The sequence below is a fragment of the Lineus longissimus genome, chromosome 13 (genome assembly GCF_910592395.1).
Source record: "Lineus longissimus chromosome 13, tnLinLong1.2, whole genome shotgun sequence".
NCBI lineage: Eukaryota > Metazoa > Nemertea > Pilidiophora > Heteronemertea > Lineidae > Lineus > Lineus longissimus.
This window is the reverse complement of record NC_088320.1, coordinates 12,106,832-12,130,723: the sequence shown is the minus strand read 5'-3', so window position 1 is coordinate 12,130,723 and position 23,892 is coordinate 12,106,832. Positions and strand designations below refer to the sequence as shown.

Genomic DNA, 23,892 nt, shown 5'->3' with positions numbered 1-23,892 from the left:
AGTACCAATTTATGAATCGCGAATTTTAAGGCTGTTCCGCTGCACTTCCCTCAAAAACAAACACGAATAGAATGAAATATGAAGAGGAAGGCGACGTCCAAGTCCACAAGTGCATGTTCTCCGACAACACCTCCGTCGACGGAAGGCCTGCTAGTGAAAGGGCGGCCTAAACACCCTGAAGATTCTTTTGTACGTGCGTATGCAGGCTAGGTCATGTACTATGTTATGTAGTGTTTACATGACACAATGCATTTGTGCAGTGCATGCGGTGCATTGTGACATTGTGAGTGCACAGGAGATTTTGCACTTTTGGTAACCGGAAAAACGCCAACAGACCGACCTACCAACCTACCATACCAACCTACCTACCCAAGGAGTTTCGTTCCACGCACTGACGCAGTCCTGTGAAATGATTAATGAAATTGTAAACAAGCACACGTGCGCTGTTCAAATGTCAACAAATGCTTGTTGCGCGTTACAGTTCATTAGTTTTCCCGGGGTTTACTGTATGGAATAGGTTTGTCCTGAGTGAGCCTAGTTCCGTTCTTCACCCCTTGATTTAAAAGACAATACACCAGACGACTGCGATGGAGTGACATTCATGAATGAGTTCACTCGACTTCGTCGGTGAATTAGCGCTGTGGTATAGTGTATACAATAAAGATCCTACGAACTTGGTTGGCTAGCTAGAGGTCAAAGGTTAAGTTGGGTGACGCGAGATCGAAAACCGTATGCATAGTGTGACGCTTATAGGGGGACTATAGGTAGGAGCTGGGGGTGAACTTGGTGGTATTCATTTTACTAATAAGATGTGCAGTCATACACGCACACATGAGGGGGACAATTTTGATATCTATATACATTGTAGAGGGCAGCACTATAGATCCATGCACTTGATTGGGAACAACGTTTACATAACGTGGTGTTGATCCGCGTCGTCACGTCACCATGCATTTTTACATTAGTGTAACATGACGTGACGCGAAGTCTTCGTAAATGTTGTTCCTAATCAAGTGCATCGATCTATAGTAGCAAAGCACTGCTGTAGACTCTTTCACCAGTCTCCTCCATTCAGTCATTAAAGAGATTGGTAGTTGACATCCTCTTGCAAACATGGCCTACAATACATGAGTGAAATTACCGGGTATTGTCAGGATGGGTACTTGACGGCATTTCACTCGTCATGAACTATATTAGGGGGTGTCGATGGCTTCGGTCACGTGTTTCTAACAAGGTTGGGCAACAAATGCATGGCATTGCAACCTCGAGCTACTGAATACCAGAGCGTTCTGTATTGACAGTGCATCCACTGTATGTATGGCTCTACTACGCTGGGCACTACACAGTTACATGTGCTACATAGAGAAGTGAAAGGGATACGCTATGACAGTAGGTCGGTTGGTCGGTCGGCGTTTTTCCGGTTACCTGCACTTTTGCTTGCCCGTCATACCAGTGTGGGGATTCAGACAGTGTCAGGAATCAGGTCGGGACAGGCTCTCAATCGATGCCCTGCGAAAATAAATTTCTGCCACTTTTAAACGACCCTTTTTACTGCCTTTTACACTACAGGCAACGTTTGTTGACCATGGCATAAAAGTAAAAATATACAAGCTTATTCAAGCAATTTACTTCAAGTTGTCCATGCCTTTCAATGTTCATGGTATTTTGAATGCTTTTGGTGATGTTTTGATTCAAAACATGACTTCTATGTCATGGTAAACTGAGCTGCCTATGAAAAGATGACCGAAATTTATTTTCGCGTACGGTTTATTGACGGATGGTGGCTCATTTGAGGAAGGTTCTTTCAAGTGAGAGTCCAAATGCAACCATCCGCGCTACTCTCGGGAATTGCCGTAAACAAATAACAGTCGTGAATCAGTCGGGACCAACCGCCAAATGAACCGAGCTCGGGTGATCACCTGAAATCGGCAAATCAGCCGATCGATATCGGCTCATGAAAAAATGTCGCTGGGTAGTTGCAATCACGCTAGTTCATATGCCATAAACTTGATGTATATAGCCGTTTTACATTGGGGTTTCATTTTTCGCTATCACATGAGGAAACCAGCCCTGTAAAAATTATCTCCTAACCATCCCCCACCAACTAATGGAAAATGTCTCAGATGCCAGGGGGGGGGATGGATATTTGATGAGGGGAGAGTTTCTGAGGAATAGTTTATTGACTTTAGCTCTCAGCTTATCTGAGCCAGGTAACCTCCTGCTGAGTTGCCCGACCAAAGGCTGAGGTCAACATATGTTGTTACATAACCGATCTTGCTATCACATCCTAGTTGCCTTGTAGTCGACCAAATTACTTCTTATTTTGCCTCATCACAGTAAATTAGTCATGCGAGTGTTATCACTGGTTACGCTGGCCATTAGGTAGATAAGGTAAATATGCCGATCATCACTGTATGTAGTATCAGCTGGGTGCTTGAAGTTGGAGGGCGACTAAATATTTTACAGGACTGGTTTCCTCATGATCAAGTTTATGTTGGTGACAAGTGGGTATGTAGAGACGTGAGAAATTAAAGGCATGTTTTCACGCACATTTGTAAAGTCTACAAAGAACTGAGCATTACAGACTTATATCCACTATGATCACAAGACTCTAAAGTACACAAAAAACACCGCCATGAATTTATTTGAACTTGGTAAAGCGAAGAAATTGGGAGATATATCCAAGGGCGATGTTTCCTGCCGTGCATCGCCATTTGCCGAGAAAACCCCCCCGGGAAAACACAGGATCACACATTTCGTCACTGTGCGAGTTTGGATTCCCCAATTGAACCAACTCTTAACTTTATTCTCAATCTGCAATTGTTATGAACCGACCCCTCTGACAGTGAAGTTCGGTCCGATTTGATTCTTGACTTGGCCACAGGGGGCCAGAAGTGGAAACCTAAAAAGTGTGATATCTCTCTTATGAGTGACTCGTTTTTTTATGGTAGGTTCTCCTAGCAATGATACATGACATATCACACGCGCAGGTTTTGATTTGACCCAATTTTCATGGTGACAGATGTCAAATGGCGTCAATTGGTCATTTGAGTGTAACTATGGCACGTTTCTTAACCGCTGAAGCTGTGAACTTGAAATTTGGTACTCATGACTCCCTATGTCATATTCCACTAGCACCAAATTTCGGCCTGATCTGATTCTCGACTTGGCCACCAGGGGGCCAAAACTAAAAAAATGTAAAAAGTGCAATATCTCGCTTATTAGTGACTTGTTTTCGATGATACTTAGGGATCACGTCCAAAGTCCGCATGCGATATTTGCCGATGAAATTCACCCTACAGTATTTCGCCTGCGAAATCTGTCCGAAAATCGACTGGCGAATGCGTGGCGATTTTATGAAATCGTCGATATGTCATGCGAAATTTACCCACAATCGCGCCTATTCGATTTCACCCCAAAAATCGCTCCAGGTGATAATGAAGCGATTTTACGAAATTGCATGCTTGTCCGATATTCGGTAACGATTTTGCAACGACTTTTGCCTTGTTTTATTGCTTTATCTTAGCGGTTTAGACAATTCAACAGTTATGGAATATTACAAATATTTATTATAAGGATAATTTATCATAATATCGATATTCTCGTGCTGTTTTTATGCTGATTCCGCCCAGATTCTGCAGGTTCCGCAGAATCCGCAGGATCCGCTAAATCGCCATGGCCCCCAGTTGGTGGCCATGTTGGATTTGACTTGGAGGAAATGATAGGGCTTCCCAATACAACAGGAGCCCTGTGATTTTGGTCAACATCTCCCTTATTTCAAACCGAAAAGTCATGAAATTTTCAGGAAATGTTTTTTTTATGGTGTACTTATTACGTTTATGGCCACTGAATTATATTTTGTTGACTTTATACCTGACTTTAAACCTGGTGGACGCTGGTGGGCGCTATTTAGGATGACCGGATACTACAACAATCTTGATTGGTTGGCTGAGACTCAGAAACATAAGCCTAATGGCATGATTAGCTGTAGGATTCGGTACATTCCATCACAATCCTTAAGAATGCATACCATAATACTGACAACCTCAAACCTCTGTGCCAAATTTGTGTAGCACCTCGTAGATAGATGCGATGTATTTCATTACTGGAGTCAGGTTGACAGGGAATTCCAGTTAGTGTTTTTGTTTGGTCTGCTATCAGCTGATGTCGGAATTCGCATACTACAACGCATGTAATATTCACTCCGTTCCGATGGTTGGTGAGAGCGTATTAGGCGCGATTATTGATAGATTTTAGCCTGCGATTTTCATTCAGTCTGAATTTTCGCCTGATCATAATAGAATCGCCGAAGCAGGCAGCGATTTGAAGGCGAATGAGTGTGGCGATATTCAACCAAGCGAATTTTCGCCCTGATTCGTGTGCAGACTTTGGACGTGATCCCTTATATGGTAGGTTCTCCTAGCGAGGATATACAACATACTACCATTATACCCGTGGCGCAGGCAGGTTCAAATGGGCTATATCTTGAATAGATTGATTTGCAATGAAAATCTAATGCAATATCAAAGGAGCAATATTGAAGAGGCAAATTAAACAAACCATTTGTCCACAAACTCGGACCTAGCTGTGGCGTGCTGTATGTGTGCATAAAAAGTGTATCAATTGGTCCGATAGAGATGATGAGGCAATGTCAATATGCCTCGTTCCTTAGTCAGCAATATGCCCCTTTTTATACGGAGAAGAAGGAGAACTCAGATAGGCCTTCACATGTCGGCTTCCAAATGTCTCGGGCAAGGCACTTCGTCGACAGGCAAGCTAGAAGTTCAGCATCGTGAGCAGCTCCTTGATAAGGCCATGTCAGGTTCAGCGTGCCTCTTCAGATACATCAAGTATTGAAAGCTGTGGTGAGCACATAAACAGATGGTAACCTTCATTTGAAAATTCCTTCATAATCAAGGGCTAGCTCTGACTAAAACAGCACCCATAAACAATAGACCATCAATTTGACCCCAGCTCCTAACTGCGGGAAAACCCAAGTCCAGCAACCAAAAGTACCAAAAATACATTTTTGTTTACATTTGAACTGCACACATGCGTTTGTTTACAATTTCATTTCCCGCGAATTCGTGGATTGAGAATAACATTAACCTGGGTTCAGCAGGTCAGCAGGTATACCGGCTGTTCCAATCATCCCCCACAGCCAGCTGTTCAAAAGGTAATGTTATTCACCCCAGAGGGAGTGCAGATAATTGATTAAACCCCTGCATAATTTAACAGCAATAAGTGGTAAGGAGAATTGACAGTGTCCGATTAAAAATCCCTCATTACTGCTCAACTGAAGTAAATTTTTGAACAAAACCAAGACGTTGCATCAGGGTAAGGTGTCACCACAATTCATGCAAAATTTCAAGGCAATCCAACGCCTCCAAGTGTGACTTTATTCGTCCCCCTTCCAGTATTATTAGCTCAGCTGACAAAGTCAGCGGAGCTAGTCAAATAGCTATTCGATTGGTGTCCGTCCTTCCTTCCATCCATCCTGCCATCCTTCCATCTAGCCATCTGTAGACAAAGTTGGGCATTTTGTAATCATACAACCGAGGCACTTCAAATCTAGTCTTGCTTATAAACACCGCAGAAAATGTTGCTTACGGAAAAAAATTTGGGCGATTCGACTCAAATTCAGCTCCCCAGGGGGCAAAATGCGTAAATGAAAAAACAATTTTTTGACGCTCTATTCCAGCAGATAAAAGCTTGAAATAAAGTTGAAAAGGTTTTCATGATACAGAAGTTTTGATATAAAATAGATTAGTGTCGATTTATATCACCAGTTGGCGGTAGTGAGCAAAACTGTTGTTTGACCCCGGATGACCCCGCTTTAAATCTCCCGCCGAGGTTACCTGGAGTACTATCATCAAGAAAATGGCGGTGACCTTTTTATTTCTACCGGAGCGATGATTTTGTAAGTGACAAATTTTCTTTTTTAAGCCTTTACGGAAACGTATTTTGGTACGAAACTTCACACGTTTATAGAAAAGATCAATGAGAATGTGTTCAAATGCCCTTATAACGATGAGTTCAACAGAATTTGGTCAAAACAACCTTCGAATGGAGTCAACTTTCTTTGCGAAATTGAAGCGACGACTTCATTATTTATTGTAATTTATGCAGATCTGAGTCCAGCTGATGGGTGATGTTCTGATTTGTGTTCAAACTATTGGAAACTTCGGAAATTAGTTCTATTAGTGCTACTATTCTGCAGGAGTATATTATAGCCATTGATGTTGACAGCTAAAAGCACGAAAACTTTGTTCAGGTTTCCCGTCCAATCACGTGACCTCTCCAACACTCGATAATGCACTCTTTTTGTCCACGTTTTAGGCCAATCTTCGGCCTGAACATGAAATCTAATAAGCGCAGTACTTAAATCAGATGTTTCTCTCGCCTTGAAAACTTTCCTGGGTAAAATCCATGGAGATTAGCCGAGTTAATCCACTTTTTCCGTGCCTAAAATCTCTGCCGCTGAATTCTATAAATAGAAACTATTAACATCGCGGCAGTGTGGTTCCCATTGTGCGCCCTCCCACTTCACATCATGTCAGGAACTTTTACGGAGAGAGAGGGCGTGCGGTAAGAAGAATGCCCAAAATGACGTCACGTTTTCCTGGCAATGTCTCAAGCATTGGGAAAGCATCTTTAATTCAGACAACGTTAGAACTAGAAAAACGAATATGTTATGCAAAATTAAAAGCAGATTTCACCACTAACCAGCCAAATCGGAATACGACGGCGCAAAATGTTCTCGCTTTCCTCCTGCTAAAAAACCTTGTTCCCGCACTCCTATTTTAATTTATGCCAAGGAATACGATATGATCTGTTTTCACTTTTTTGTAATTAAATGGTATTCATATAATGAGATCAATAGTAGTGTCCGTGTCAGATCCCATCATGGAGGTATAAATAATTATTTATACCTCCATGATCCCATCGTTCAACTAGTCTTCTCTCCCCAGGTGCCTCACACGGACCTTCACGTCCCCATACTCAAGACCAACTCTTACAATATCGCCCTCAAAACAACCCTGGAGTCATGAATTCACAGGTGCTCTTGTGAAATCTCAGTTCTAGTTTATTCATCAAACTTTATCGAGGGTTATCGAATCGAATGGATGTGTCGATCGTCGGGGCGGATTGATATGTGGTTAGGTTTAAGGAATTGAACCCGAGGCGGAGGACCTTGGTTGAGTTACCAAGACACTCGAGGGTGGAGCTAAAATACAGTCCAAACCCGAGCCGACAGGCGAGGGTTTGGACGAAATTTTAGCTCCACGCGAGAGTGTCTTGGTAACTCAACCAAGGTCCGGAGCCGAGGGTTCAATTTCTATTCTAGAATACCTCAAACTTAAAAAGATAGGCCACGAAAATAACTTGAATATGTGCAAATTTGGCAAATTCCATCCATCGCCGGCCCGGCCGGAGCGCCGGTAGCGCCGTTGTTTACATTATGTTAGCGCGCATAGGAAGTCCGCATTGGCTCGCTCAAGTGATGCTAAAATCCGCGCAAATGGGCTATTTGGAGCGTTTTTCTCGGCAAATATGTGTAGTGCTCATTAAAAAACTTAGGGTGGTTGATGCTTCCTTGACTGATTTGTGTTTGAAGTAGTGTTTTGAGAGCCTCAAACTTCTGAAGTGAGGTGAAATTTCTTTGACGTGACGTGTGCATGGTTTCCACATTTTAGTGCAACCCGAGGGAACTTTGGTAGAGCATCTTGGTTGCGTGTCCAAAACACTCCGCTCTCAGAACGAGGCTTATGCATTTTCCATTTAAAAGTTGACTTTACGGTACCAAGGTATTTTAGAATGTGCGTCCAAGGCGATTAGGTCATTCAGTTAGTTTGAGAAAGATCATGATCATGAAGATGCGTGTTGTGTTATCATAACTGGAAAATAAGTTGAAGTTATTATTAGTACTACGATTCTTACATGAGTAAAAAGTAGACGTTTTAAGCAACACAATAATGTTACTCCCATAAAAAAACTGTCAATTCTCCTTACCACTCACAGAAGCCAAGCCATTGCTGTTAAGTTATGCAGGGGCTTAATCAATTACTTGCACTCCCTGTGGGGTGAATAACATTACCTTTTGAACGGCTTGCTGTAGGGGATGATTGGAACAGCCGGTATACCTGCTGACCTGCTGAACCGATGTTAATGTTATTTTCAATCCACAATTGCAGGTCACCTGATTTTCGAGATTTCGCGGGAAATGAAATTGTAAACAAACACATGTGTGCAGTTCAAATGTAAACAAAAATGTATTTTTGGTACTTTTGGTTGCTGGACTTGGGTTTTCCCGCAGTTAGGAGCTGGATCAAATTGGTGGTCTATTGTGCTGTTTTAGTCAGAGGTAGCCCTTGATTATGAAGGGATTTTCAAATTAAGGTGACCATGGTCTTTTATGTGCTCAGCTCACCACAGCTTTCAATACTTGATGGATCTGATGAGGCGCGCGGAACCTGACATGGCCTTACCAAGGAGCTGCTCACGGTGCTGAACATCTAGCTTGCCTGTCGACTAAGTGCCTTTTTGGCCGAGACATTGCTACATGTAGGAGGAGCACGCATTTTAAAGTTATAGTAGTGATAGTACAGTTGGTTCGAGCCATTTGGAAGCCGACATGTGAAGGCCTATCTGGGTTCTCCTTCTTCTCCGTATAAAAAGGGGCATATTGCTGACTAAGGAACAAGGCATATTGACATTGCCTCATCATCTGTATGGGACCAATTGATATACTTTTATATGCACGCATACATCGTGCCATTTCAGGGTCCGAGTCTGTGGACAATTGGTTTGATTAATTTGTCTCTTCGATATTGCTCCTTTATTGCATTAGATTTTCATCGCAATTCGATCTATTCAAGATATAGCCAATTTGAACCTGTCTGCGCCAAGGATAGATTGGTTCCAGGTCGACTCACTATGACTAGGAATACGCAGTAGAGCACAATGTCATGAAAACGACCCTTTGTATTGTAAATTCTAATCACCTGCAGGACAGGTCAATTTCTCTCAATAAAATTAATTTTGTTGACTCCTGTAATCTCTACCTTATTAAAAAAAAAGAAAGTGGTGCTAGTCCCAAACTGGTAATTTCTATTTATTTTGACCTCTGTTAAATCAGGATACCTCTCAATTACAGACAGCATTTTGTATCCTTGTGCTGTACAACCCAGCCTGGACATACCACAGTTGTCCATGGAGAGGTCTCATCCTCTCTGACACTTTTTTTCTGTAAAGCTACTGATACAACATACTGAACTAGGGATATCTTCCGTTGCCTCCTGTAATATTTACATACCATGGCTGATTAGTTCAATCATATTTCATCCAGCTGGCAGCTCTGCATTGGAAATTTTAGTGGTATAACGTGTTCTCTTGACCTTCAAACAGTAGTATAAAGCATATATTTACTACTTTATATCCTCAGTCCTATGTTATTAGGTCATCCAGCTGAGCGCCAGGCCCTTGGGCCTCTTGTTATATAGATCATATAGGTTTTTGATTTGACCTAATTTTCAAAGTCACAGAGGTCAAGTGCCGTAAATTGGCCGTTTCAATGTAACTATGGCACGTTTCTTAACCGCTAAAGCTATGAACTTGAAATTCGGTACACATGACTCCCTACAACATATAACTGCTGACACCCAAAATTCAATCCGATCTGATTCTCGACTTGGCAACCAGAGGACCTAAACAAAAAAAGGTAAAAAGCGCAATATCTCGCTTATTGGCTCACCGTAGGGGAGTCTATACAACACCGCAGTGTCCCTCGTCGTCATCGTCGTCCGTCGTATCCTATTTCTAAAACAGTGGCATGTTTCTTAACTGCTGGGGCTATGGACTCAAAACTTTGTTTGCATGACCCCCTAGGTCAGATGACCTTTGAAACTGAATTTCGGTTTGGTCTGATTCTTGACTTGATCACTAGGGGGCCAAAACTGAAAACATAAATAGTGTGATATCTCACTGGTAAGCATTTTATGGTAGATACTCTTAGCAAGGATTCATCACATATGATACGGGTTTTTGATTAGACGTACTTGTCAAGGTCACAGAGGTCAAATGGCGTAAATTGGCCATTTGAGCGTAACTGTGGCACGTTTGTTAACCCCTAAGGCTATGAACTTGAGACTTTGTACAAAGGACCCCCTAGGTCAGCTGGCCTCTGACCCTGAATTTCAGTCCAGTCTGATTCTCAACTTGGCCACCAGGGGGCCAAAAGTGAAAACCTAGAAAGTGTGATATCTCGCTCATTATTGATTCGTTTTCAATAACATTTTTATGGTAGGTTCTCCTAGCAAGGATACATCACATACCATATGAGTTTTTGATTTGACCTGCTTTTCAAGGTCACAGAGGTCAAATGGCGTAAATTGGTTGTTTGAGTGTGGTACACGACTCCCTATGTCAATGACTCCCTACGTCATGTAACCTCGGACACCGAATTTCGATCTGATCTGGTACTCAACTTGGCCACCAGGAGGCCAAAACTAAAATAGGTAAAAAGTGCAATATGTCGTTTATTAGTGACTTGTTTTTGATGATATTCTTATGGTACTTACTCCAAGCAACGATATATCACGTCATACCGACTTTGGTTTGACCTATCTATATCATAATACTATAAGGCGGCTCGCTAAAGTGCCATTTGGGGGTCGTGTTTCGTCTCGAAATTTTGCACGTTTGCAGGTGATATGTTATCCTGATGCAACGTCATGTTTATTTTCGGAAATTTACTTCAGCGGAGCAGTAATGAGGGATTTTTAATCGGACACGGTCAATTCTCCTTAACACTCACGGAAGCCAAGCCATTGCTGTTCAGTTATGCAGAGGATTAATGAATCACCTGCACTCCCTGTGGGGTGACTAACACTACCTGTTGAACGGCTGGCTGTAGGGGGATGATTGGAACAGCCTGTACACGTGTTGACCTGCTGAACCAAGGTTAATGTTATTTTCAATCCACGATTGTAGGTCACCTGATCTTCGAGATTTCGCGGGAAAGAAATTGTGAACAAACGCATGTGTGTAGTTCAAATGTAAACAAAAATGTATTTTGATACTTTTGGTTGCTGGACTTGGGTTTTCCCGCAGTAAGGAGCTGGGGTCAAATTGATGGTCTATCGTATATTGGTACTGTATTAGCCAGAGCTAGCCCTTGATTATGAAGGGATTTTCAAATTAAGGTTACAATGGTATGTTTATGTGCTCACCACAGCTTTCAAAACTTGATGTATCTGAAGAGGCACTCTGAACTTGGCATGGCCTTATCAAGGAGCTGCTCACGGTGCTGAACTTCTAGCTTGCCTGTCGACTAAGTGCCTTGCCCGAGATCATGCTACATGTAGGAGAAGCATGCATTTTAAAGTTTTAGTAGTGATAGTGCAATTGGTCCGAGCCATTTGGAGGCCGACATGTGAAGGCCTATCTGGGTTCTCCTTCATCTCCGTATAAAAAGGGGCATATTGCTGACTAAGGAACGAGGTATATTCACATTGCCTCATCATCTCATTCGGACCAATTGATTTACTTTTATATGCACGCATACAGCACGCCACAGGGTCCGAGTCTGTGGACAAATGGTTGGTTTAATTTGTCTCTTCGATATTGCTCCTTTGATATTGCATTATATTTTCATTGCAATTCAATCTATTCAAGGTATAGCCCATTTGAACCTGCCTGCGCCACGGGTACAATGCTGGTATACTATACATGTACAATGTTTCTTAACCTGGATGAATTCCAAAGCACCAAATATCTATACGGTGAGTACAATAGCCCCTGTCCGTTTCATTAGTGACTTGTTTTTCGATATTTTTATGGTAGGTACTCCAAGCAAGGGTACATCACATGTCATACCGACTTTGGTTTGACCTATATACTATACATGTAGCATGTTTCTTTACCAGGATGAATTCCTGACCACCAAATATCTATACGGTGAGCACAATGGCCCCTGACCGTTTCATTTGACAGATTGTTGTCTGTTCGTCCATGTAAATTCACGGATTTTACGGAGCTGTCTCCTTCTTGTGGTGTCCTATAATTTTGTGTTAGTAAAGGGTAAAGGAAGCAATTGGATAACTGAAGTAGAAGTGAGCACTTGAATTCACTGTGAAAATTGACTTTAAAAATCGCCTGTATATGGGTCTCACCACCAGTATAAATGTACAGGAGGGCCATATCTATGCCATGTGCATACAAAGACCTACTAAAATGTTAAAGTCAGTATGACAAACGTAAAATAAAGATAACTTAGATATGACGTCTACGATATGGGAGGGAGTTAAAGCGGGAAAAAAAAGATTCTTTGAAATATTTTTACTTTTATCGTCTTAAGTTTTAAGACAACTGGATCCCAATGCTCAAAGAGACAGTTATACTTTATAACAAATATTCCATAATAGTACTAGGCCCAATGCCAGATAGTAAACTGAACTCAAAACGAACGATAATAGATTCACCAAAATATTCAATAAAGCTGTAATTATATCCAACTAAGCATGACTACTAGACAAAAGCAGATAGTTGAATAAATGGGTTAAATGAGCATTCATGGAAGGTAAATACTTACACCATATCGATGTCATAGTACATGCTGTACATAAATGCATTCACAAATAGGCAGCACATGTGGATTTCCACAGTCTGGGAAAAAGGGTCTAAAAGTAAATAAACAGTTTACTCACAAGATAAATTTGACCTGGTCGATTATCCCTGATTCCCACTCTCCAATCTAACAAAACTTAAAGCCAATTTGGCTCTCAAACAACTTACATGATACTTGATAAACAGGAGAAACAAGATTGCTCGTCTTGCTCCCTGTCCATGATCCTAAGACCCTTGCCTACAGGAAGGGAAGCCCCTTATCAGTTTATGCAAATTAGGAACACAGGAAGTTGAACATGTATCAACTTAAACCAAAACCTTTTTGGAGGGACTATTTGAATAAAAGGAAATGGCCTCTACATGTGCAAAGTTACAGCCTTGCATCAGCCTCTCCAGTAAATTGTAAGGTTGCAAAATAAATTGAGATTTTAAAAATTTGCAAACAAGAGTACAGCATACTTTCTGAGTATCGGCCGCCATTTTGTAAAACTCTATAGGGCCGTTTAGACGCTTTCCAAAAAGACCGCATAAGACCGCATTCCGATCCGATCGAACCCCATTCCAGACTGGATGTGGTCTCATTTTATTGTACCCGTATAGAGTAGACGCTCAACAGCAATGAGGACTGATGTGGACTAATTTCTTTTGGTTCCACCAATAATTCGCAGGATGTCGCGGTGGCGTCACCGATTTAGCGCCACAATGCGGGTTATAATGGTACTAGGCAAGCTCGTTCTTATGTTAGCTGCTGTCTAGCTTCCGCTGAATGGATTGATCGCTCCAAATATGTATGAGATCGAAAACAACCGTGTCCGTGAACTTATCCTTCACCATATTGGAATAATGAAAATAAGCCAAGAGAAAATACTATAAAACTGACAATCAAAACGACATTAATTCTCACGAAAATACACGTGTTTATAATGAAAGGAAGTATTGCCGAAGTACCATATCCAATACGCATGCATATAGATAAAAAATTAGTCCAGATGAGACCGCATTAGGCCCGATCGCGTTTAGACGACCCAATTTGATCCAGATGCATCCGGATTAGCCCCGATCGAACCAGCAAAAGAGGTGGACCACTTGAAGACCCTATTATATCGAGTATACACCAGACCTGTTAGTAACAATTCATCACTTTGTATTGAGAATATAAGCAAAAGCATCAAGAAGTTGATCTGCCGTATCGCGGAAGGGTGACAAAAAATTGGTTTTTAGCTTGTTGCTGTGTTGGGGCCGATAACGTCATGACGTGCCCCAAATGCGTTGTGACGTCGCGACATTGCCATGGTAATCTCTCTGTTGCCCTCATGATCAGATGGAGGACATCAGTGACCATCGGTGGTCATCAGAAATGGCCAAAAATGCTCATTTTAAATCCTCATTTTTGGCTCACCTTAGGGAAGTCTATACAACACCGCTGCTTTCCTCGTCGTCTGTATCCTGTTTTAAAAGCAGTGGCACGTTTCTTAACCGCTGGAGCTATGAACTAACCAGGAATATAATTATTATTCCTTACTAACACAACAACGCTACATGCTGCCCTCATCACGTCAATATCAAGAACCTAACATAACAACGCTCCATGCTGCCCTCATCACTTCAATATCAAGAACTGAGGTTGGTTCATTGTTTGGAACACCACAGCACAGGTTTATAAATGCATTAGGCTGAAGTTACATAGACCTCACGTTTTACATCGACTCACGACTCATTTGTCACTCGTCATTCGTGACCTGATGAATGGACATTGGAAAACCTATTGACCTGTTCTCATTGAAGTGAATTTTGTAAGTTTTGCCCGCATACGTCGTCTCACGTCATTTCATGTCATTTCACGAGTGAGGCGATGAATGGACATGTCCGTTCTTTGTGAAATGAGCTGGCAAAGAAAGTGGACGTCCATGTGTATTTGTAGCGATATCGCCTTCAAAACTATGAGTATAGCTACTTTTCGGCATTTTCATTAGTTTACACATTAATACAATAGCTAATTTCGATTGGAAATGAGAAACAATAACAAAAATGCAGCAATTTTATGTACCACATTGTTCTCGTCCGTCGCCGCCGCTTTCGTTTTCTATTCTCCATCAGGAGCAGCATGGCTGCCATCTCTTCTTCTGAGTCCATGTGCGTCGCCGAGAAAATCCAAGTGACAAATGAACGAGCAAAAAGTGATCTGTATGTAAACCGCCGCGGTCACTTGTGACAAATGAGGAGTGACACGTGAAAATGAGCCGTGAGTCGATGAAAAATGTGGCGTGAGTAGCTCATTCCTATGTAACATCAGCCTTAGACCTTTGTACCTAAACAAAGCCCAGGGAATGTTCTACAACTCCTAACGTCAGCTGACATACTATCGCCATGTGGACTATGTCATGCATGTTATTATGATTTACATGGTATAAAAAGTGTTTTGTCAATGTGAGCCACATGGTCCCTAGACCACTTCATTTTTGAAAACTTGACTGATTTCCTCATACAAACTGCTTGATGATACGAGTGTCACGTAAATGAATTTGCACAGGACTTTATGACATGACAGCCTATCGTAGTTTCGTACTTCATCATTGTTTGGGTTGCGAAACCTGTCTATGCCAACTTGATATTAATGTGGGAATCAGAAGGCGCGTGAGTCTAGCTGGCATGCAAGTTGGTAAAAATGTTGATTTCAGTGTAGTTTTTTTTGGGGGGCATGTACATGGCATATTTCAGTGCCCCCTCATCAGATTGGATTAAGTCTTTTTTATCGGGTAGGCCTGTATACTAACACTAGTGACAGTCGTATAATACGAAATTGGATACTTCCTTTGAAAGTGGTATGGTCCCTGAATGTTTTGTTTTCATTTCCAGCATTGGATGTGGTCTTATCCAAAAAGAGCACTGTTGACGAGACTCAGTGTCGAAACAACGCGGAATAAATTCAATGAATCTGCCCTGCCAACAAAAGTGAAGTTGTTCACTCGTCACCCTGATCCTGATGGAGAAGGACCAGTTCGCTGCACATCCTTCTGTGAAGATGCTACAAACCAATTAGCTGACTTAACAGAGACACAATTTAAGGCTGCAGTAAAAGAGGCATGTGGAGATGCATTCAATACTGAGTTGTCCCTTGATAGTGATCCAGATTGGGACAAAGCGTTCGGCATTATCGAAGCACAAGATTACACCTTTTCCAAACAAGGAACATGGGCAACAACAAAACCTGTATTGCCACGTAAGTAGTACTACTTGCTTTGAAGGCCAGACAAAGAATGGGGAACTGGCACACGACATAGGTGATATTAAATGGCGGCGTTAGCATTTTTTAGCTCACCTTGGTGAGCTTATGTCATCACGTCTTGTTTGTCGTCCGTCAACAATGGTAGGTGGATGTCTTATGACAACGCGACTTGACATCCCAAAAATCATTGCAGTTTGTCCTACTTTTAGGGCTCAAGGCGGCCATCTTTGAAAACTATATTTTTTTAATATCTTGTGAAACCGGATAGCTCGGATCATGGGTTTTTCTCTGTGGATACCTCTGATGAAACTTCATGACAAAAATTAAGGTCAATGAGACCTACTTTTCAGGTGTAAGTAGGTCAAGGTCATACAATCCAATGTGGGTAATATACCATATCCTATCTAAGAAACTTTCACTGTGTGATATTCAGATGTCATTGATTGATCTGATCTAGCTTAACATCGTGATTGAAACATTTTGACCTGGACCTAATTTCCAAGGTCACAAAGGGGTCATTCCGTGTTGAATCACCCAAAAAATGTAAAAAGTAAAACATACCCCCTTCGATTTTACTGAAATGTGATTAATATGCTTATTTTTGGAGAAAAAGCTGATATTCCCAATTTTATTTTATTCTGACGTATGGTTCCCGAGATACAGCCCACCCAATTTTCGCAATTTTGGCCAAAAAGGGCATTGCTGACAATATTCAAATGATCATATCTCTGTAACCGATTTGTCAAATTTGATAAAGTTGGTATTTCTAGCAGAGGAATTTAGCAATGATTCCAAATCTGACATTACTTTTTACATTGGGGTGTTTCAAAGAGTGATGACCTTTTTGACCTTGAATTTGACCTTGTGGCCCACGTGACTTTGAACTTCACCTGAGGTAGAAATATAGTCCAATATATCCTCCCAATCATATCAAAAAAGGTATAATATTCTTAGTTTGGCTGGAAAATACATTCAAAGTTTATTTCGTCCAGTTATGTACACTTTCATGTACATTTTTCTGTAAATTTAGATAGGAATTCTTCAAATTGGCTCAAATTAGCATAAATCAAATTCTACATGCCTTCTATCCAGCTATTATTCATCTTTCTGTGTCCATATTTTTCCCCTCAACTTTTAGTCAAGTGATTTTACCAATGTGTGTATGATTTTAAGGGGATTTGGTGCACCATCCTGCTTTTGGTATTCTCTAATACCGTGCAAGATCAACATTCGATCTCGGCGATCTTCCGATTTGTGTTTAAAATAATGTAAACTTTGGGAATTAATTCTATTAATTCTATTAATTCTATCAATTCAGCAGGAGTGCATTATCAGAATTATCCATTGATTTTGCCAGAACCAATCGCCAATTATAAGATGGTTTATCAGACTGTATCCAGTAATCTCGAATCGTCTGCAACGAACATACTAGGGTGCCCATTTTATCTCGTATATTCACATTGAGAATGATTGAGGATTCAGGCACAGGCATGCCAGGCTTCTTGCTCTATTCTAAAGGTTGCTCTGTGTTTCCAAGACTTATTCACCATACCAAGCCTGCCCAGTACCCAACAAAGGAAGGCAAGGTAGTTTATTTTGTATTATAAGTAAGTTTTATAAATAGTGTACTTGCTGTTTGAGACACTTATTGGACCAATTTTCACACATCCTGCGCTATTGAAAATCTATGGATCGCCACAAAAAATATTCCCAAAATTAGTTCTGTTTATCTGCCAGAAATAAAAAATATGATTCTGGTCTGGGATGCAGCTTCTCATTTTTGGCCTCCGTTGTCATCGTCGTCTGTATCCAGTTTCAAAAACAATGGCACGTTTCTTAACCGCTAAAGCTATGAACTTGAAACTTTGTACACATGACCCCCCAGGTCAGGTTACCTCTTAAAAATAAAATGAATTTAGGTTCGATTTGATTCTTTACTTGGTCAGAAGTGTAAACCTAAAAAGTGTGATATCTCTCTTATGAGTGACTCGTTTTCGATAAAATTTTCATGGTAGGTTTTCCTAGCAAGGATACATCACATATCATACAAGTTTTTTGACTTGACCTAATTTTCAAGGTGATAGAGGTCAAATGGCGTAAATTGGCCTTTTGAGTGAAACTATGGCACATTTCTTAACCGCTTAAGCTATGAACTTGGAATTCAGTACCCATGACTCCCTATGTCATATAACCAGTGACACCGAATTTCGGCCTGATCTGATTCTCGACTTGGCCACCAGAGGGCCAAAACTAAAAAAGGTAAAAAGTTCAATATCTCGCTTGCAAGTGACTTGTTTTCGGCGATATTTTTCTGGTAGGTTCTCCTAGCAAAGCTTCATTACATTATATACAGGTTTTCGATTCGATCTAATTTTCAAGGTCACAGAGGTCAAATTGTGTAAATTGGCCATTTGAGTGTTACTATGGCACATTTATCAGCTGCTAAATCTATGAACTTGAAACTTGGTACACATGACCCCCTAGGTCAGATAACATGTGACGCAGAGATTTGGTCGCATCTGATTCTTGACTTGGCCACCAGGTGGCCAAAACTGGAAACTTAAAAAGTGCCATGACATAGGCATAAGTCTTGAGCTAATGACCATATCATCACAACATTTTTGGCTCGCCATAGGGGAGTCTATACTTCACCACTGAGTCCCTCTACAAACACTGACTCTCGTTTTTCTCTCGGAAAACTCTCGAAATCTGCATGGGTCACGAAATCTCTCGTAAATCACTCGTAAAGTCTCGAGTTCTTGAATTCCGAGACCTTTCGTAAGTTTTTCAATACCTTTCGACAGTATAATCTATTAAACAGTTATTTTCATGTTGGTTTGCAGGGGGCCCGATAAGTCCGACCATTATGATCAGCGTGCTCAATATTTATGATAGTTGTCAGTTCCACAATGAAACATAGGAGGCGAATAAGTTTTGCCGTTGCCTATCTTTCGTAAAAAAATCATCTATGCGCACGCAAGCAATTCATTTATTGAGTGTCCTTCCTGTGTGGGTTCTTCTCCTATCATAATTATGTTGACTAGCATATACCCGTGGCGCGGGCTGTTCGAGGTATAAAAATCGGATTGTGTGGGTGTTGATATGTTGTGGGTTTGGTGTAAATGGGGTGCTGGTTTGTGAGTAACACTTTTTTCATGAGTGTAATACTTCTTGAAAACGGAACTATGTAACCATGTACATGATGTACAGGCGTCCACAATGCTAAACCAATTTTCGGAAAACCAAGATGGTGCAGACTGGTGATGTACTCGATATCAGCCAGCGATTAACGCCAGAATGGTTTAAGTTACCGGTGTGTGCGTAAATCTTGTCTCCCATTGGGAACATTCCATTGTTTTTCTGTGTAAAATGTCTCCAGTGTTGTTGTTGTTGCTAACAGTAAACTATGATGCGGCCTTACTGGAATCGCCTACTTACTTATACTTCTAACAACAACAACAACAAACAACTACTGCAACTACCAACTACTGTACATGAAGTGATCATGAAAACTGGACTACAAAATGCATGATATTGTCGCAATGACTTTATTCAAAGTACTCAAACATTAACCTCCCTTGTGTAAAACTACATCATGTCAGTTGATAATGGATGACAGTAGAGGTAAAACCAGGCTTATTAAGGCGTTCAACGCTAAGTGCAACTCGTCAATTATAGTAGTGATGACAATCGATGTGTTTATTTGACGCGTTGACCTTTGATGATTCCGAATAAGCATTAAGAAATAAGCATAAACCTGATTAAGTGCGTTGTAAAAAAAATAGAGTGAATTGAGTTTAGCAAAGTTCATATGCAGGACGGGCGATGGCAGACCGATTCCTCGCGTCAGTATATTGTACACTTTCTTCCGCGCTTCACGTTTGCAAGGCGGAGATAGACTGGCGCGTCGACATAGCGTGTTGTATTAGTCGCGCTGTGCTGCAGAAATTACCAGTAAAAACGTCAGTCTGTCACTGCTGCAGCCTCTGAACAGACAACATCTTAAAACCACCGGATGCCACGACCTTTTTCTACATATGTTAATTAAAACCGCTGTATCAACAAATGGTTCGTGATATTTGCTGCTCGGGTGGATGTCGATCACATTATCATTCAGTCTGGTTTGATATTTCGTTTGGCCACTTGATGGCTAAAATCAAAAACAGCCCAGTGACTATAAATGCACTGATCGGGACGACCATGCCATCTGGTGTCATTCTGATACACTAGAATGCAAAACAAGCATGTCTGCTTTCAGTGAACTGGGGAAATCGCAGAAATTTCTATGTTTTTCAACATTGTTGAAGCTTGATATTGTTGTGATCTCAAGTCATGGCCGTAGAAGTAATTAATGACTTTGAAAGCTCCTTCCACACTCAAGTGTAGTGATTGATTTCTCGGTTGAAGAGGTGAAAATAGGTGCTGAAAGGGTCGTTGATGATTGACATAGCCTAAGAAGTAATGTATAATGCATGATATGGTAGGTAAAGTGTATTGCCTATTGGCTGATCTTAGTAGTGGTGAAGTAATACTCGATGTAGATACATGATTCAAGGTTCCAGAATCTTGTGTATGATCTACAAGACTGCCTTTCATCATATGAACCGAATGAACAATACATTGTTTTGGGCGATTTTAACATGAAATCAATAGGTGAAGGTGAAAACTACAATGCAAAGTTGCAAACATTCATGTTTCAAGCATATAATTTCAGACAAAACATGTCCAAAAACACCAACTATCAGTATAAATTGGACCTCGTATTCACCAATCCTACTCCATCTGCCGCAATCGACTTGGTTGATATAATAGACAATTACTGGTCAGATCATAAAATAGTCTATTCTGCTTCGTCATATCTATAGTTACCTCAATTCGATTCACTTTCCATGTCATCCATCAATCCTTCACAAGAGGTGAGCACAATGGCCCTGGCCATTTCATTTTTTTGACCAACAATAAACTTGCAAGGGCTACTATACACCTTACTCTTGTCGTCTGTATCCTGTTTCAAAAACGGTGGCATGTTTTTTAACCGCTAAAGCTACTTGAAACTTAGTACACATAACCCCACAGGTCAGGTGACCTCTGACTCTGACTTTCAGTCCGATCTGAATCTCGTCTTGGCCAAAAGTTAAAACATAAATAGTGAGATATCTCGCTTTTGCTAAATCATACGAGTTTTCAGTTTGACCTAATTTTCAAAGTCGCATAGGTCAAATGGCATAAATTGGCTGTTTGAGTGAAAGTATGGCACGTTTCTTAACTGCTAAAGCTATGAACTTGATATTTGTTTTACATGACTCCTTACGTCACATAACCGTTGACACCGAATTTCAGTCCGATCTGATTCTCGATTTTGCCACCAGGGGGCTAAAACTAAAAGAAGGGTAAAAAGTTCAATATCTCGCTTATTACTATCTCATTTTCGATGATATTTTTATGGTATGTTTTCCTAGCAAGGATACGTCACATATCCTACGGGTTTTGATTTGACCTTATTTTCAGGGTCACATGGGTCAAATAGTGTAAATTGGCTGTTTGAGTGTAACTATGGCACGTTTCTTAACCGCTAAAGCTATGAACTTGAAATTAGGTACACATGACTCCCTATGTCATGTTACCTCTGACACCGAATTTTGATCCGAACTGATTCTCGACTTGGCCACCAGAAGGCCAAAACTTAAAAAAGTAAAAAAGTGCAATATCTCGCTTATTAGTGACTTGTTTTGGATGATTTTTTTATGGTAGGTACTCCAAGCAAGATTACATCACATGTCATACCGACTTCGCTTTGACCTATATACTATACATGCAGCCTGTTTCTTAACCTGGAGGAATTCCTGACCACCAAATATCTAGACGGTGAGCACAATGGCCCCTGACTGTTTCATTTCATTTGCAACTAGTGTATGATGTGCAAACGTTGAATCTCCCTTTTTCTTTTTCCCCACAGCTGGCGGTAACGATGGGATACACAATGACCTGTACATTATGGCTCAGAGCCTGGAGCGTGCGTTAGTTACCATGATGAGTAATGGAGAAGCCAAGAAGTTCATTGAGAAAATGCTGAATAGCATTCAAATTCATGAAGGAATCACTGATAGTGTAGTGACGCATGAGAGTCCAGTGAATTATTCATACACAAATGGTAGAGTCCAGTTTGTTGAACCCGATGATGTTGACACATGGGAAAATGATGAGGTTTCTGTCGTTAGCGTGCAGCGCCGCAGGACATCAGCAGCATGGTCCTCGATTGATTCTGAGGATCCATCCGTTTGTCCTTCAGAAATTCATGGAATTGTTCCCGATCATATCTGGTATTTGCATCACTATCCAGGCTTTTTCATTCTTAATGTAGAGTGCAAGCAAGTTGCTGATTATAGCTCTAGGATTCAGTGCATTCATCAAATGTTAACACAGATGCATTTTCAAAATTCTTCTTTTGGTCTTTTGATTTCTAAAAAGGGTTGGCATCTAATCCTTATAAGGAAACATGATGACATATTCTCGGTATATCAAATGAGTAGTTCCCTTATTAGTTTGGAAAATTTACACTTCAATGTACAGAGTTTGAAGTCATTGTGCTGCTGGTTATATAGAATCATGAATTTCAGACTGAAATGTTTTGCAGGCTAGATATAAATGCAGCAAGATCGAAATAGGTAAAGGGCCATTTCATGGTATTTGTGAAGTGGTGTTGAAAATAAAAAGGGTCGAATCTCAACAAAAAACATTTGGATGTGGACATTTGGCTGGATCTTGATTGATATTGTTGAGTTCTTCAATTCAGATACTCACGAGCAGGATAACCGTTCAGGATTTAACCGCGAAGTTACTATTTATAGCTCACAAGGTCATTTGCATAAGATATTGATGACGTTTTAGTCACGTGACAGTCGGACATCGACACTTATTTCTACGCATTTGAGCTTATTTCAAAGTCAATTATCTTTGACCCTGCATTGTTTTTAGTATGAATGATACCATAGAGTCAGAGAGAGAAATATTCAGAACAATTGTGTAGTATTTCCAACACTCGGACATGTGCCAGATTGAATCTAACTGCCCTAGTTAGAAAGCCTGAATCCATTACGAAACCGCATGTTTGTCCGACATTGCCTGTAATTCAGCGATGGGGAAATAGAGGGCAGCAGCTGTAGTGACGTCATCTTCGCGGAATGCTATTCAGACACACACGAGCAGGATAACCGTTCAGGATTTAACCAAAGACGAATTTAATCATTGATATACAACGGTACTTTTATTCACGGAGGGGCGTATCGGTAACCACAACTACATAAAACACATGACTAATACCAGGCCGAAGACAGGTAGGGCCAAAGACAGGTTGTGCTAATAATGTCTGATGCAAACATGACAGATATTACTCGCTGAGTATAATTGACTAAGTTGAGTTGCAAGTAGGGCTGGATCTGGATTGATGGTACTTGGCAATATAATTGACTAGGTGTTGATATTAATATGAGCTAGACTGTACATTGTAAAAATAAAAATTTAATGCTTGTTCTTATATAGCACTTTTATACTGTACTGCCTCAAAGCACTTTACATTCATCCCCCAGCCTAATCCTTCTGTAGAAACCAAGGAGCACACAATCCGCATTGCTTTTGGACATTTCGGGCCAGTTGAAAGTACCGAGTGGTACCGCCCAAGCTTCGACCCCTATGACCTACGGACGCTCTTCCACAGTGCCTGCACGCTTCCCGTGTACCTCTCATTGGAAATTATACCTTAGTAGCCCAGTGATCTCAGCATGTTTTTGGTTTTGGAACTGGCCTCATGTGAAACCTAAAAGCCGCATTATTTCTTGGGAGGGTGTATTACATACATTGTATAACCTCGCCATAATCATCTTATCTTGATAAATGAATAAAATTAATTCGCTTGATATATCATATTTTGTTCCTTGTTCATTAGTTTTATCTTGTTTGTTTGAAACGGAAATGTCTCTTGCATGAACAGGAATTTGTACATAAGTCTCCACCTAAATTCTGGAAGCTTTAAAGGACTTTAC

At 40.9% G+C, this 23,892-nt stretch overlaps 1 protein-coding gene across 2 annotated transcripts; it reads left to right on the top strand.

Moving 5' to 3' along the window:
* The first annotated feature begins 1 nt into the window (after position 1).
* Positions 2-23,735, top strand: LOC135497582 (uncharacterized). 2 transcript variants are annotated; one of them, XM_064787340.1, is made up of 3 exons: positions 2-189; positions 15,484-15,847; positions 21,810-23,735. In XM_064787340.1, exons 1-3 carry the CDS (start codon positions 79-81, stop codon positions 22,490-22,492), a joined length of 1,158 nt encoding a protein of 385 aa, XP_064643410.1. In that variant the 5' UTR covers positions 2-78; the 3' UTR covers positions 22,493-23,735. The 2 variants fall into 2 exon arrangements, with proteins under 2 accessions (XP_064643410.1, XP_064643411.1); XM_064787341.1 differs by having other exon boundaries at positions 2-193.
* Positions 23,736-23,892: the final 157 nt, after the last annotated feature.

Excerpts from the sequence above, each read along its gene's own strand:
- LOC135497582 (XM_064787340.1), top strand. The coding sequence starts at position 79 with ATGAAGAGGAAGGCGACGTCCAAGTCCACAAGTGCATGTTCTCCGACA. Across the intron at positions 190-15,483 it reads AACACCCTGAAGATTCTTTT|CATTGGATGTGGTCTTATCC; the intron begins GTACGTGCGTAT and ends TTTCATTTCCAG. Across the intron at positions 15,848-21,809 it reads AACAAAACCTGTATTGCCAC|CTGGCGGTAACGATGGGATA; the intron begins GTAAGTAGTACT and ends TTTTCCCCACAG.